At 39.0% G+C, this 16,267-nt stretch overlaps 1 protein-coding gene across 11 annotated transcripts in view; it reads right to left on the reverse strand.

Moving 5' to 3' along the window:
- FGF13 (fibroblast growth factor 13) overlaps nucleotides 1-16,267 on the reverse strand; it is a 488,885-nt gene that overhangs the window by 51,484 nt on the left and 421,134 nt on the right. For 10 of the 11 annotated variants that reach the window (XM_023634065.2, XM_023634068.2, XM_070258070.1 and 7 more), the window contains 2 exons: nucleotides 13,595-13,705; nucleotides 7,638-7,741 (listed from right to left, as the gene is read on the reverse strand). In XM_023634065.2, the coding sequence (XP_023489833.1) occupies nucleotides 7,638-7,741; nucleotides 13,595-13,705 (215 nt within the window). Of the gene's footprint in view, nucleotides 1-7,637; nucleotides 7,742-13,594; nucleotides 13,706-15,614; nucleotides 16,260-16,267 lie in introns of those variants that run through there. The other variant, XM_005614533.4, reaches the window with a different exon arrangement.

The raw sequence follows: 16,267 nt of genomic DNA on the forward strand, positions 1-16,267 counted from the left end.
TTTTTCAACTTGGCCTCAAATACAGAGCCAATCTTACTCTATTTAGCTACAACTACTATTTTCTCCTTAATTTCTGAGAAAGTACCATTCTCAGTAATTCTTGCACCTAAGAAACTAGACTTTCACCACAAATAACTTACCAGTTTTGGTTATCTTTTTACAGAGACCATAAAGAGAAGGAACTTGACTTTGAAGGTACAACCAACCTGATTTATTTAATTTTATATTCAAATAATGCCAAGCTAGATTTTCTTTCACATTTGAATGAGATTTCCATTAACTGCAAAGAGAACTAAACATGTGAAATAATCTGTGACTTGGGAGATATATTTTAGGTTTGAAAATTATGCTGATTCACTGATATTCTAAAGGAATATCCAAGATGAATAAAGCTACTTCAGTATATTTTCCAATACAATAATTGTAACAACTTCTAACTCAGCATCAATATAATAATTGAAAGCCTGCTTAAAACATAAAATTTAGCTCCTTGAGCTAGCAGAGCCACTCATTAGGCAAATACAATGTGCTTGTCTTCTCTGCTTTTCTTCCTGTAAAATAATTTCATTTTCTACTTTTTCCATTTTTAATAATACCACTCAGAAATATGTGTGTACGTGTATAATTACCCTTACAACTCAGTCTAAACCGAAGATGCCCATCAAAAATGGTTAATCCCATAGTCTCTGAAAACAAAAAAGATTCTTAGATGTAGACACCAAAATTTGGACCCTAAGTTTTCACAGTCAACACTTTTCTAATTTTATATTAAATAAATCAAATTCAACAATTTGTGAATTAACTGAAGTACACAAATAAGCAAAAGTTGTAATTATAAGTTAGAATTTATTTGTGTCTACTCACTTTGTAGGGGGTGTTATGTATGATGGCTACTGGCTATATGCAAAATCCACCTAAGGAATCAATTTTGATTTGATAATGATCATTTTCTTCCAAATTGGATATGATAGTGCTAGTGTTTAATTTAAATCTATTTCCTTTTATAATTGAGTCAATTCCACTTCCCTAAATAGCTATAATATTTAAACCAGTGCCCTCCATTTAATTCTATTAAATTTATAAGCCTCTATGATAATAACCCTAGAAGCTAAATTATATGAATTTGCTGATATACAGATTTGGCATAACTCAAACACTTTACTTGCTACAAATGTTTGCTAGGAGTATATTCATCACTCTGAATTGATCGATGAGTTCATCTAAACTCTAACATCCTTTCTATATTAGAATATGGGCTAGAGCTGTGAAGTCATATCACTGAAAATTAGGTCTTAAATTGTCACACACTGAAATCAGACGAACTAAACAAATCTGCAAGACTAAGCTCACAGTTGACAGCTAAATGTACTGAACATCTGAGGCATCTTATAAACCAACCCCCAACCCACAGTATGAAACTAAAACGTATATTATAACCAATTTTAATTCACCTGGATGATATAAACTAACTTTCCATTAAATAACGGTATTCAAGCTCAGTGACTAGAATGCTGAACCCTGAAAATCCTTTGCTGCTGGATCCTGTTTTTTATGACACTTGCTCACCTTAGGAAAAATGTGCTAATTTTTCTCTATCTCGATTTAGCTCTTAGTAAACTGAGATGGCATATCTAAGAATGAATGGTCATTCTCAATTTATTGACTAGTTATCTTACTTTTCTTAAGAAGTTTGGGACTCCTGAAAATATAATGTTAAACATTGGGCTCTCGGCAGTGGGTTATTTACTCAAAGTGCCTCCCAATGGATTGTTCACTAGTTGCAAAAGAAAAAAAAAGAAGCTAGAACTATCTAGCGGAAAATCAGACAACATCTTTATTGAATCATCAAAATTAACGTCTATGATGGGAGAAGAAACTTGGTAAGTTTAAGGCATGTGAAAATAATCCAGTAGAGAAGGAAAATATGCCCCCATAGTTCAGATTCCAAGTCTGACTGGGCCCCTGGGATCAGTAAGGCATGCTAACAGCATGCATGAGAATCCTGCCTCATTCTCATGGCATCAAGCTGACTTTCAGAGAGACCGGTTTTTTGGTCTTGCGTCTAATTTGCTGTGGTAGTCCCAGGACCATAAAACACGGCAGTAAAATCACTCCTATAAGTCCTCTCTAGGAATATCTGAATAGAAAAGCTTTGGTTGCCAAACGATTTCTACTTGTCTACATATTAGCTACGCCAAACCCAACAACAACCCCACACTGTGTACTCTGGAAACAGAAAACTAGTGTTGATGAAAGGTAAGTAATTAGGCAGGTTAAAATTCTGCTACGGAGTTCTGGAACACTCCAAAATCAAACGAAAATGCTTTTGGTGTAGCTTTGAGTTTTTATTATCCTGTTTCTAATATCTGTCATTACTTCTCTATTAAAATAGATACTAGGGCATTAATATTTTCACACTTAAGACTCTTGATTTTCTATAGTTAATGTTTATTTCAAGTAATTTTGAAATATGTATTACAAATCATTTTATACTACTAAATATTTATGCTATTAAGTTTTGAGGAACTCTCAAAAGCTTGTGTACAACTCTTTATTATTGATAAAGAAAAAGCAAAGGTATGAACAAAGTTCTCTATGCACAATGAAGAATAATTTCCTTACAGTTCTAGAAAGACTTAGTTATATCATGAACAAAAGTAAATATGTTATGAAATAATGGCTAATTATGATTCTCTGTGCCACAGATGGTTTCTCACTGCCACTTGAGCCTACATCACGTCTGTCCCCCATGGCAACAAGAAAAAAAAGGAGGGGGGAGGGTGCAGTGCAAGAACCCTGAGATTAATCACGGAAAGGAAATTGCTATCTCTGCAGCAAAAACAACGTGGTGGAGGTACTGTTTCCTTATTTACTGGACAAAAGGGGAAAAGAAATGGTAAAAATGTAAAATTGAATTTAAAAGAAACTGAGGGATGTAGAAGTCGACTTGCAAAAGAAGACAGAAAAGAGAAAAGGAAATAAAATAAGACAGCTCTTCCAAGGATCAGCATTTTCCTTCATCTCAAGAAACAGTCCTTCAGAAATGTAAAGGCAATTTGTTTGCAATAGCAGAAAAAGATCAGCTTCAGAAATTTCAGATAAAGGACAAGGTGCAAATAAATTCTTGGTTTCTGACCTCATTGGGGGGCTTCTCATTGCTATTCAGCAATCATTTTTCTTAGCCCTTTCTCAGTGGTTTTCAACCCTGGCTACACGTTAGCATCAGCTGAGGAGCTTTAGAAAATATTCACACACACACACCCCACCCTTAGACATTTTGATAGAATTGGTTTGTGTGTAGCAGAGAATGGAATTGTTTTGAAGGTCCATAGGTCTAATAGGTAGCTAAGGTTGAGAAACATTATCTGACTAGGGGTTAGCAAACACTTTCCGGTAAAGGGCAAGATAGTAAATAACTTACGTTTTGTGGGCCATAAGGGTTCTGTTGCAACTATTCAACTCTGCTGTTAGAGCACAAAAGCAGCCATAGACAATAAGTAAATGAGTGGGCATGACTATGTTCCAATAAAACTTTATTTACAAGTCAGGTGGTAGGCTGGATTTGGCTCATAGGCCTCAGTTTACCCACCCCTGGTCATGAGGCTGTGTCCTCTCCCCATTCCCAAAACTGCTGTTCCAAACATTCACCCATGCCATCCCTGTGTCTCTAATTTTCAGCAGATGACCTCTCATTCTACTTTACTGGGAAAATACAAATCATCTGGCTGGAAATCCTTCAACTTCCTCATTTATCACCTGCAGACTTACTACACCTACGTCTGCATCTGTCCTCATCACTTTGCCTCCTACTGTAGAAGCAGGGACGCTTCTTTTCAAGGTTAATCTAACCCTTTTACTTATATTCACTTCCATCACTCCCCCAGACTCCTTCGGGGCCCCAAGCCATAAAGGATCCCATTTCCTACATCTTTAATTCCTCCCTGTCTACCGGCTCTTTCCCTTCTACTAACCAATATATTCAAGTATCTTATCCAAAGAATCCTCACAGCCTTCCTTAATCATGTGTCCTCCTCTAAATATTCACCCATGTCTCCCCTTCTCTTAGAAATTCTACACCTATAGCCTCTACTTTCTCTCTTCCCACTCACTCAAGTCACTACAGTTTGACTTCTGCCATCACTATGCCACGGAAAGTGCTCTTGCCAAGATCACTGAAGACCTTCATACGGTATAGTTCTAGTTCTTTTTATTTTTTAAGACTTTTTAAAAAATTTTTTTTCCTTTTTCTCCCCAAAGCCCCCCCCCCCCAGTACATAGTTGTATATTCTTCGTTGTGGGTCCTTCTAGTTGTGGCATGTGGGATGCTGCCTCAGCGTGGCTTGATGAGCAGTGCCATGTCCGCGCCCAGGATTCGAACCAACGAAACACTGGGCCGCCTGCAGCAGAGCGCACGAACTTAACCACTCGGCCACAGGGCCAGCCCCAGTTCTAGTTCGTATTTTACTTGTTTTCTCTGAAGCATTTGACATTGCTCACTCTTCTGAAAACTCTCTCCCCACTTAGCTTTTGCAATAAATACCATGATACCTACCAAAATTAGTTCTTTTTCTACTGCTGGCCACTTACATCCTGGCATTCCCTAATATTTGACACACCCTCTTGTCTTCTTATGCTACATATTCTCTCAACTGTTCTCATGGCATCAGTCACCACCTACATGTGATAACTCCCACATTTGATCTCTAGCTCACATCCCTTTCTCAAGCTCTAGGTTCATATTTTCCAATTATCTATTGCAAGCTGTACTCAGGTACCTTCTTTCCCAAATCTGCTCTTTTTCCTATATTCTCCATCTCGGTTAATAGCTTCACCATCAACCCAATTGCAAAGGTAAAATTTTCCCTCTCCATTGGGGTACCTAATAACCCAATATTGAGCATTTTTTTAAAAAAAAGTCTCTGCCTGAAGATATTTTATTTCCTTCTGTGCAGTGAATGGCAACGATATATGTTCAACCATACGTGGTGGTCCTGCTTTCCCTCCAAATCCAAATGATTCTACTTCTAAAATATCTTGTGAATCTATCTCCTCTTAGCCAGTGCCACTGCGAACGGCAGACCTTAGTCATCTCTCACCAAGATTACTTTCAATAACTTCCTAAGATGTTTTTTACTTACCCAAATCAGTAGCCCCTACTTCCTCTTCTTACTTTGACTTCCTCCTTAGGTCATTGTCCAATCCTATTTTCTCTTTGCTAAGTGGCAGTTAAAACTGCATACAGTATTTCAGTAGCAGAATTGCCATGGTTTTATGTAAGGGAAGAGTGAGCCTTTCTCTTTAATTACTCTCTGTTTTTGAAGAGGCATGATATTCCATTTAGCTTTTTGGTTCCAGCAACACAAGCTGCTAAAGTCATTAAGACAAACTCTATCCTAATAGAGTCTTGGCACCACACTTTCAATAAGATGATAACAAAATGGGGCACACACTGAGGATACTGATCAACATGGTGAAGGGACTCCAAACCAGAATCAATAAGGAGTAATTGGAAGAACTGGAAAATTTATCCTGGAGAACATTCAGATTCTTTCCTGGAGCAGACTAATTTGGATATTTTTTCCCTATATGAACTCTAGGATTATCAACCAGACATCTTTCCTCCTTAACAAAAACATGGTTTCTTTTCCTTAAGAGAAAATACTTACTTAAGATTCCTTTTCCTTAACAGGAAATGTATACAAAATGTCCCATGTTTTGCTGTCTATTGGCTTCCCCCCTCATGTAAAGGAAGTCCATCAATCTACAGTGCTGATTCCCCTGAGAAGCCTCCCTTAGAAATGAGCTTGCATTGATATTTACCTGTTTGCTAGAATAATGGTTAACTTAAATGGTAGGCTAAGAATTTTTGACATCAGTTCCCTAAGCATAACACTGAATGCCCTAATTTTCTTGAGTGGGGGTGCCTGACATCATACTTACATGACTTTTTCTCACTGTAATTCATCCTATTATTCCCCAATTTTTTTTTAACTTTACTGTTGCAAGGTTTTTTTTAAATCAACCCGTCTCATCAGGGCACCACGATGATGACCATAACTCAGTGAAATACTGGATGCCCTACCAGCAATTATTTCCTATGCCATCTGGTATTTACATTCTCAAAAGTACGCTCACTATATTCCATTTCCTTCCCATGCTTGCATAGTAGTTTCAGAAAGCAGTCATTTATTTCATTAAAAACCTACCTTTGCATCTAGACCTGTTGAGGTAGTCTGTTGATGTAAATGAGGTTAATTAAAATCCTCCATTATTAAAATATCTTACCTTAATGCACAAATCTGAAAAACAAATCCCCTTTCCTATCATTTATAATAATAGCAATGTATTAATAAAGTGACAGAATTCACAAAGTTTGCAATAAACCCAAATCTTTCAATTTTAAAAAGAAAAAAACCCTTGCATTTATTAAATCACAAGACAGCTGAAATGGCCTGATAGGAATGCTAATAGTGACCAGCGTTTGATGATTATGCTGATAATTAATCTTTTATCATAAAAATGAAATGGACTATCCAGTTTACCAAATGATGAGCCCTGTGTGGTCTTACTCCTGTCCAACCTCTCTATCCTATCCTGACTTCCGAAAAACAGGGTTATGACATGGTTTCTACCATGGCTGCCAAGAATCTTTCTACACACCTGGCTCTGAAGCGAATTGAGGGAAGAGGTGAGAACAAGAGTGGCTCCAGGGAACCACTTTTGCAGTTTGAGGAATGGATTTCTATAGTCATGGCAATAGCCTCCTTTAAGGCTATTGAGTAGGAAGTGTGGCAAGCAATATTCTCCATTTTTAACATCCTATCCTTTTCCTAAAATACATGAAATTCAAAACAAAGATTAAAAAATATTCATATAAAAAGTGGTCTCCTGTAATCTCTAACTCGATCTACTGACAAGAATGAAATCCTAACTCTGGTACCATACCATTTCTGCCTATATTTAAATGTCAAGATTTTTTTAAAAGCTTCATTTGGCCCCATGTTCCTAATTGAATTGTCAATTATTGTCCACACTGTTTATAAATTTCTCGAAAAAAGTTCCATTTTTTACTTAGTTACCTCTTGTAAGAAAAAAAGCAAGCAGGAATTTGTATGTAAGGGAAATTTGAACTGTGCTTGAAGAAAAAAATAGTATTTAAAGTAGAGGCAGACAGCAATTGTGACCTAATTGAACTGAGGATAAGAAACAGAAACACTTCTAGAACCGCTCTTTACGTCCTAGAGTTGATCAGAGAAAGAGGTCTCATTAATTTCTTTGGGAGTAAACATGGGTAAATATATGTTAAACTGAGTTACAGAAATAGCTGTGCTTCCCACAGCTGCAAAGCAAGACAGATCATTACATGTTATATAAAATAATAATCCAAATGCCGCTGAACGCAAAAATGTTTTGTGGATCTTTGATTTTATAACAAAAATGTTAGCTTCAAATGATTAATTAGTAATAGATAAATTGTCACTGCAATTTAATTTGTCCTTTCAAATGAGATATTTCCATCAAGAACACTCTTCCTCACATCACAAGAATTCCTCACTGATGACACGTATGCAGCATATTTTATTTCGCATCAAATGAAAACTAGAATAGTCAAATCATGACCACAGTGAAAGGCTTACCGAGGTGTACAGGTATCCCTCACTGTTCATTGCCAAATACAGCTTGGTTTGAACTCCTTGAATAGCCACCACTCGAAGACCCACAGGGATGAGGTTAAACAGAGCTGAAATCAAAAAGAATGGGAAAACCATGTTATAATTCTGTATTCCATAGCTTTTCAATGTTTCCAGCAGGACTGTCTGGTCTTCCAAAAGTAATGTGTGTTTGGTAAGAACAGACAGATATAGATTTATACACACTCAGATAGATGGGGCCGCTTCTACTTTTTCGTATACTTGATTTGTGGTTGCAGTCACATAACTGGGGCTATAACTACATATTCTCAAACACCCTGGAGAAAACGGAAGATAATTCCATGGTTTGTATAGTGTTGGAGGTTGGAAATCTTGATGTTTCTGGAAGAGCCAGCTCCACGAATTGGTCTATATTTTAAATAGCTTTAGCCTTAACAAACTAAGGTTTAAATTGCTCCCCTGGATAACTGCTGAAAGTTACAGGCAGTTACCATCTACCAGTTGGGGAGAGATTCCTAGAATCTTAGAAAAGACACTAGTCCAACTCCATCGTTCAAATGATCTGCATTATTTCCAATGCAACAACCCCAAAATAAATCCAGGCCTTAAAAAATAGTCATTTTGTACTCTCATGTTCCCAGAGTAGTATTTCTTTTTTTTTCTGCTTTATCTCCCCAAACCTCCCCACCCCGTACATAGTTGTATATCTTAGTTGTGGGTCCTTCTAGTTGTGGCACGTGGGACACCGCCTCAACGTGACCTGACGAGCAGTGCCATGTCCGCACCCAGGATCCGAACCCTGGGCCGCGGCAGCGGCGAACTTAACCACTTGGCCATGGGGCCGGCCCCCAGAGTAGTATTTCTTAAAGAGCCAACATTTTCCGAGATAGGGTTGAAAGGGGTCTTAGCTTTCAATCTCCAGGAGCAAAGGTTATAGGAATAAAAATGATGAACTTAAGAGGTTTATTTATTTATTTATTTATTTATTTAATGGGGAGAGGACAGTTGTAAGTGGGCAGCCGGGTGGTGCCAAAGGGGCCTTCATTTTTCCATTTGAAGGTTTGACTGCGTGAAACTTACACGCAGGCTCTCCTCACAATCACACACCACTCACTGGAGAAAACCAGTGGGCGTCCTCCCCCTACCAGCTGTCTACTCCCTCCTACACCATGGATAAAAATAAAACGGTACATTTTTAAAACGTAGTGCTTGCCACACACATCTTTTGAAAATAGCCTGTGTACCTTTCTCTCAAGAGTCATAGACCAATGTTGATGATTTCTGCCTCGGTTTGTAAGTCTATTGAGGATGATAAATCAGTCTGCTATCATTTCTGTGAACAAGAATGTAAAGGAGTCACCTCATGGGTAAGAATAGTTTTTCTGAGATCTCTTATTTTGGCGCATATACATTCTGCTGTAGTAGATGTGGTAATATGGATGAGAAATATTAATGAAGAACTAAATATTTCTTGGTGAGCCTACAATGTATCTTTCCCTTAAAATCAGGGTGTTATCAAAGAGGAGCTAGGACATATTGTACAGTTCAAAATACAAGTGTTCCTACCACATGCCACTGATGGCACTTCATTCAATACTCATCATATTAAAAGCTGTGCCCTTCTGTTACGTGAGGTAAAGGAAAGTAATTGCACAGATTGCAAGCCAGAATCTCACGCTATATTTGATAATGCAATGCACAGGAAAGATGTCTGATATCTCTTAGCATGTCATGTATATGATATATCTCAGTGTTGATGATACCTTGCTCACAGCAGGTGCTCAACACACATTTGTGGATTGACAGCAATCTGTGTGGTGAAAACATGATAATGTTATATTTTGGGATGTAATAGATCACAATCCTATTATAGAAAACCTCATAGTTTTAAAATTCTGAGCTCTATAAAACCAAATGAAACCAAACAAAAACCTTCATATGGGTTTGGTTTAAAACTATACCACTACATACCACTAGACAAATAGAACACCAACACATCTGAATCTTAGTTTAGTCATAGTAACAGACGACCAAGAATGATAAATGAAATTCAGAATTGTTTCTGGAACTTCATTTTTTAAAATATTCTGAAGCTCCTTAGTTCTCTTAATGCAGCTTGAAACAAGCAAAAGAAAAAGAGTGAAATTTGATTTTCACCATGTGCCCCAACCACTCTCTGATGTGGATTTTAATGAGCAATAAAATGCTCAAATTCCAAACATCAGATAGCAGTAGGAGGAAGAGAAGCAAAGAACATCAGTAATCCATGCCTTGGATTATCTATTCCTGAGTAATGGTATTAACTATTTAGTAGAACATGAATTTTTCACTACGTACCGTAAATTTCTATGAAGCCCGACTCAAAAACAAAAGACACCACTCCAAAACAAAAGCATGAAGAGATGTGCAAAAGTGGAGAATGGTTGGTCATAGTATCCAATCTTTGCTTTTCTTTAGACATTCAAGATACGTCATAAGTTGGGTTGGTTTAAGTCTGTCTAAAGTCACAGTCTTTCCAGATACAAATGCAAAGAAATTATATCAGGGGTGAGCTTGGACAGAATCAATATTTTCCCATATGACTTTGTTTCTCTAAATCTGGAGTACGTCTTCATGGACTTAAGATATTATTTTCATTAGAATGAAAATATTCTAAACGTGAAAAGAAAACAATTTATTTCATTTGTGTATCTAAAACAAATTCATTAAATGCCTAAAATCTCTTCTTCCATTTCTGTCAAAGTCTTGAAGAAGCTTTTTTTTTTTTTTTTAAAGATTTTATTATTTTTTTCCTTTTTCTCCCCAATGCCCCCTGGTACACAGATGCATATTCTTAGTTGTGGGTCCTTCCAGTTGTGGCATGTGGGATGCCGCCTCAGCGTGGTTTGATGAGCAGTGCCATGTCCGTGCCCAGGATTCGAACTGACGAAACACTGGGCCGCCTGCAGCGGAGCGTGCAAACTTAACCACTCAGCCATGGGGTCAGTCCCCGAAGAAGCTTTTTAATAAATAAAAGGGCCTTTGTTTCTTGTTTGTTCTCTGTTGTGTCTACATAAAAACAAACTCCTTCTACTTTGAAGGGACCATTTTCTCAGAGATGTGCACATAGTTGATACTCAACTTTTGCTGAATATGACCCTGAGTCCAACCTTCTTCATCAGTTTGGCTAAGGTCAATTTCTCAAAGGGAGTAATTAATAAAAGCATATCTTAATGGAGAGTGGAAAGACTTGAGACGTTGCACTGGTAACACTACTGTGGGTTTGAAGGGAAAGTTGTCTATTCTTTTAAAACAGCCCTCACTGCACCCAAAGCAGATACAATAAAACTGCTGTTATGAAATGTCTACCATCTTTTCGTTTTCAGGGGGAAATACTTAATTTACAATGGCTGACTTGCTCACAGTGAGATTTTATGGGACTGACATTTACCATTGTAATAAATCTACCTAAGGTCAGCTTAAATGCACACTATCAAACATATGTTTTTAGAAATAGATGTATCTGGGTAAATGTGGACTGATTTGTTTTATCATGATCTTGCTTACCATGTCAGAATTAAAATATCGTAAAATCAATCAAATTGAACTAAATGAGAAAAATACAATGAAAAGCACTAAAAATTAATAAAAATAAAAAATATGAACAACAAGAGTACATATTAAGGAAATACTACATAAATGAAAGCATGATAGATGAAAAAAAACTTGTATTCGTGTTCCACTCATTTCAAATAATTAATTAATTAATGCCAAGGAAATTGCTTGTCTGTAGAAAACAGAAAAAGAATACATTTGGATGGCTAGACTTCCATTTTAATGATCATGTTCATCACTAAACATTCTTATTTCCTGATGACTTATGCCCTACCATATCCTCGACTGGGAAGATAAGCTTGCTCCCTCGCCTCTGGACACACCTGACATTAGGAGTTGAGTCACGACCCACAGACCTGCTATTTCTTTTCAGATACTTTTCATTTTTATGCTTCGTGCTATGGTAATACTTACAGTTGGTTGACTTACCTCTCATCACTTCATTCTGCCTAAACACAGATTCTGGCTATGCTCTTTAAAGGTCTTACAATATCATTAGTACATAGAAATGCCATGCATATCAGTCAGAATTATAAGAAAACCAAAGGCAGAAGCTACACATATGTAGGAAATGAAGAGTAAAAGCTGACATGATTTTAAAGCTCCATAGTCAGAAATGGAGCCTTGATTTGCATACGTATAGGTGTGTGTACATGTGTGTGGCTGTATCTTTATATGTATGTGTATCTATGTGTAGATCCTAAAATGACTACATACAGTGTGATCTTGATGCATTTTGCATATCGCTGTTTATAAAGCACAGCAAATGAATTGTCTAATTTTTAAAAAATTTTTCCTTTTCAGGAAACACATGTGAACGCTGGACTCAATTTTTTCTCTGATTTCGATCTGGAGAAGATGTTAAAAATAGATGGGAGAAAAGTTGACTGGGTGCGGATCATTAGCAGCTAATCATGACCCTCCTTCCAATACCCAAAGGATCCATTCTGCTGAGGTACTTTGGAAAACAGAGCAGATTATACCCCCTAATTCCTTCTCAAACACCGATTTGTACATACAACTTATGGGAATGTTTTATTATTGATCATCATGTACTAATGTCTGTTACATAATTACAGCAAAACCCTCTACTTACATTTGACTGTTTTCAAATAGAAGAACACGCATAAAAGAACATCTAGGACACTCATTGTAGAAACTTAATATCACAACAGTAACATAGCATGTTACAAAACAGTGAAGAACCATTTAGTATGAATGTTTTTCATCCTAGGTGCCAACAGAGTTTTCTTCAAGGGTAATTAAAGGTGACTTCCTCTTGAAGTCATAGCCTGGCCATCAGTCCAGGAAGCATTCTTAAAAGGTGTGAAACTCTTTAGCACTTAACATTGGGACCCTTGTCTCCAACTTCGCTGTCTATAGCCAAGCATCTCTATAAATGCTGCAGAGGACTTGTTAGTATCCACACCGGCTTTCCTTCACTGCTGTCTTAGCTGACAATGGTAATATTTCTGGAAAATCATCAAAATCTGAGAGAAAATGCAATATAAATTAGCGAAAATAGAGAATGAATTGTGAGAACTAGGTGTTTTAGCCTCCTGGAACATTTCATAGGTCTGCAGAAATCCGTAACTTGCAAGAAAACACCAATTATTATCACTGAAGAGAGGGTTTCACTCTTTGTGAGTTTATGTTTTTATTACTCCAAATACATAAAGCATGTGTAATAAAAGGTTGTGGAACATCTTGGAATCACCTTACTTCAATAACTAGAAATAAAACTGACTTTATTTTGACATATTTCCATTTTAGGTTCACCATTATGGTCTCCAATTTGCTCTTTACTTAAACCATGGCTAAAAATAAAGCACTAAAAGAAATCGCTTTACCCACCTGTCGAGGTATCTCAATGTTAAAATCCCAATTAGTCTCAGAGTTATCAGTATGTGTGGAGGGGGGAGCAGAAGTGAAAGCTTGTAATGATGATTTCTCATGACCTGAAACCACTCCTCTCTCTTGGGATGAGACGGGTTCTTAAGAGTAGAGATAACGTGCTATTTCAGGATCAGTGTGTGGGTGAGTAAATTTTCTGTGGGAAAAAAGTAATAAAATCCAAAGGACAGCCATAAATCTATCCAGATTACCATGGAGATGACATTTGGATTGTTCTTCAGATGGTGTCAACAGTATTTGCTATAGTTCACTATTTTAGCTATTTCCATGTTCCACTTCATTTAGGTTAACGTGCATAAACAGGATGATATAGTACAACTCTATTTTGCATTCACTGCAGGATTCAGCAAGAGTGGTTTATTTTAAAATATAGAGAAAGAAAACACAATGTCAACAACACGCTGGGATATACTATTTATTTTGCAGTCACTTACTGTAAGTGCTGTCCTCGTCTTTTGTGCCATCAATGGTTCCATCTGCCTGCAGCTGCAAGTGGTAGCCTTGTCGACTGTATAGTTTGGTAACTATACCCTTAAGCTGAGGCTCTGCAAAGAGAACAACGGTTTCGATCAATTGATAAGTTGTGCATAAGTAGTTGAAAAGACTCAAAAATCAAAATTCTAATTTTCTTTACAAATTTTAGTGGAAAAAAGTCAAACTATACTTTTAAAGAATCCTCTGAAAGAAACTCCAAGTTGTAGAATAAATCTCCAAACTGAAAAAACATTTGATTTCTACCTGGTAACACTGGTAAAGTCCTAAAGCTCTGACATCAGCTACAGTTTCTGAGAGCGTGTCCTTTGGCTTACAGAGTGGCAGTCTATCTCATTGAGCATTCGGAATGGGTTGGCAAATGGCATATTCTGCCTTCTAACAATGTGCCACTTTTCATGTGGAAGGAAAAGGAGAAATGCAAAGATAATTTAGAGTGGTTTGCCAACCAGGGACCAAAAACACACTAGTAAAGATTTCCCTAAGAATCACTGAAATTTGAAATAAATAGTCCCCTCCATTCTAAGAAGGTTGAAAGGGCATAAGTAACCTGGAATCCCATCAAAAGACACATATTTAGAAAATTGAGCAGTGATAGAGAGAAGGGGGGAGGAGAGAATAAAACAACCATTACCACACCCTATCATATTAATTATCAATAGGGAAATGGGTGCAAAAAGAGCAGGGTTTTGTTGGTGAAGATGAAAGAAAATTAGTTCATACGTATTTTCTAATTTAATATCAGAAATATAATTATCCAAAATATGGTCTTAATTAAAATGTTTTTCAATTATGAATCACCATAGATTAATAAAGTACCTAATTTACCAGTAACAGCTGTGTTATCCAAAATTCGCTTTTATTTAACACAGACACCTGCATTGAAATAATATTTATGTGATTATTTGGACCACATACTCACACTTTGCAAATGCTTAAGCCTTTTTAAAACAGGTCTAATTTACAGCTAATGCCTTAAAAACTTTGAGCAAACAGAAAATGTATGTTTGCATTTTCATTCCAGGGTGCGTAGAACACATAAACAGAGAAATAACAGATGATGAATAAGTCTGAAATTCTATAATACTTATCCAGTTAAAAGTAAGAAAACAGCGTGAAGGATTCACTTGGTCAAGAATGGCCAAATAAGCCGCATGTTCGCATGAAGGTCTACCTTGACGCAACCTGACACCTAGAGCTGTGCGAATTTCCTCTTGCACTGGAATATCTCGCTACTCTTACCACCAAATAGGTTCAAAAGGACCCTGGCTATGAGTTTAAGTTCTCTCTTCAATCTTGCATTTTAGTAGCAAGTAACCACAGTTTTACTAGTCGGACCACATCACGAAGCTCTTTGCCATAAGGTTCTAGGAATCCACTCCCCCCTCTCCAACAAATATTTCAAAGCTGCACCACAAGTCAAGCCTGTCCCAATAAGCTTAAAAGTGATCAAAGAAACAGAATGCCTGGATAGCGCAAGTCCACGTCCCTAGGGGTGGAAGCTGGAAGGGAAGGGTCAGACTTGCAGACATAAAGGCAAGGAAGGGATTCCCCAGGTTCTCCGGGGGGGGGGGGCATGGTGTCTGCCCAGCGCCACGCCTGCAATTTCCACGCCACACACACACGACAGCCATGTCTGGGTCACGCCTGCCAGGGGCCTAGGGGCATGCACACATGTGGCATGTCTGAAGCTGAGGGCGCGCCTCCTGGGCAGGGTACGGCCCCAGGCTCTGCGCCTGTCCCACAGCAGTTGCAATGCAGCAAGCCTGTTACTGTTACGAAGGAGGCGAGAAAGCGATCTCTGCCCACGCACGCACACCAGCTAGGTGGCCACATTCGCGCAAGATGGGCCACCGACAAACTCACCTACGCTTACATATACACGCCCTCCAGCCCCTCCGCGCTCGTAAAGTATGAAAAAAAAACAAAAAACAAAAAAGACAGCCAAGAGCCCCTTCCGACCTGGTCTCCTTCTGCGCCTCTTCTTGGAGCCAAAGAGTTTGACCCGGGAAAAGACGTTTAACTTGTTTTTGTCGCAGCTGGTCTTGCCTTTGCTGGGGCTGCTGACACACTTGCAGGCGTTGGATTTCTCGCGCTCGCGGGCTTGTCTCTTCTGACGGATGAGCGAGCTGGCGATAGCCGCCGCCATGGCCACGACGCCCACCACCACCACTTCTTTTGCCGCCCCTCTCTGGCTTCGCCTCCTCCTCCCGCTCCTCCGGGCTCGCCCGCTTGGTCTCGCGCCTTCGCCGCCTTCGTCTCCTTAGCCTGCGCTCGCCCGGGCTTCTCCGCACTCGGGCTTCAGCCGAGGAGGGGGCTCAGCATGCCGTCTGAGCTCCTCCGGCGGTGGTCCGGCTCCCGCGCGGGCTGCTGGCTGCCAGGGTCCGAGCCGACGCCACAGCCGCGGGCCGGATTGCGGGCGAGACTGGCAGGCGGAGGCAGAGCTGCGCGACTGCGTGCGCTCGGCCCCTGCGCCCCGAGGACACTGTGCGAGTCCAAGCGGCTCGGGTCGGAGTTTCGCGGCACCCCCCGCCCTGTGCCGCGCGGAGGGGGCCGAGGAGGGAGGCGGGCGGAGGGAGAGAGCGCGGGCGGAGGCAGGCCGCGAGCGCGGGCGG

Source organism: Equus caballus, chromosome X, assembly GCF_041296265.1.
Source record: "Equus caballus isolate H_3958 breed thoroughbred chromosome X, TB-T2T, whole genome shotgun sequence".
NCBI classification, from domain to species: Eukaryota; Metazoa; Chordata; class Mammalia; order Perissodactyla; family Equidae; genus Equus; species Equus caballus.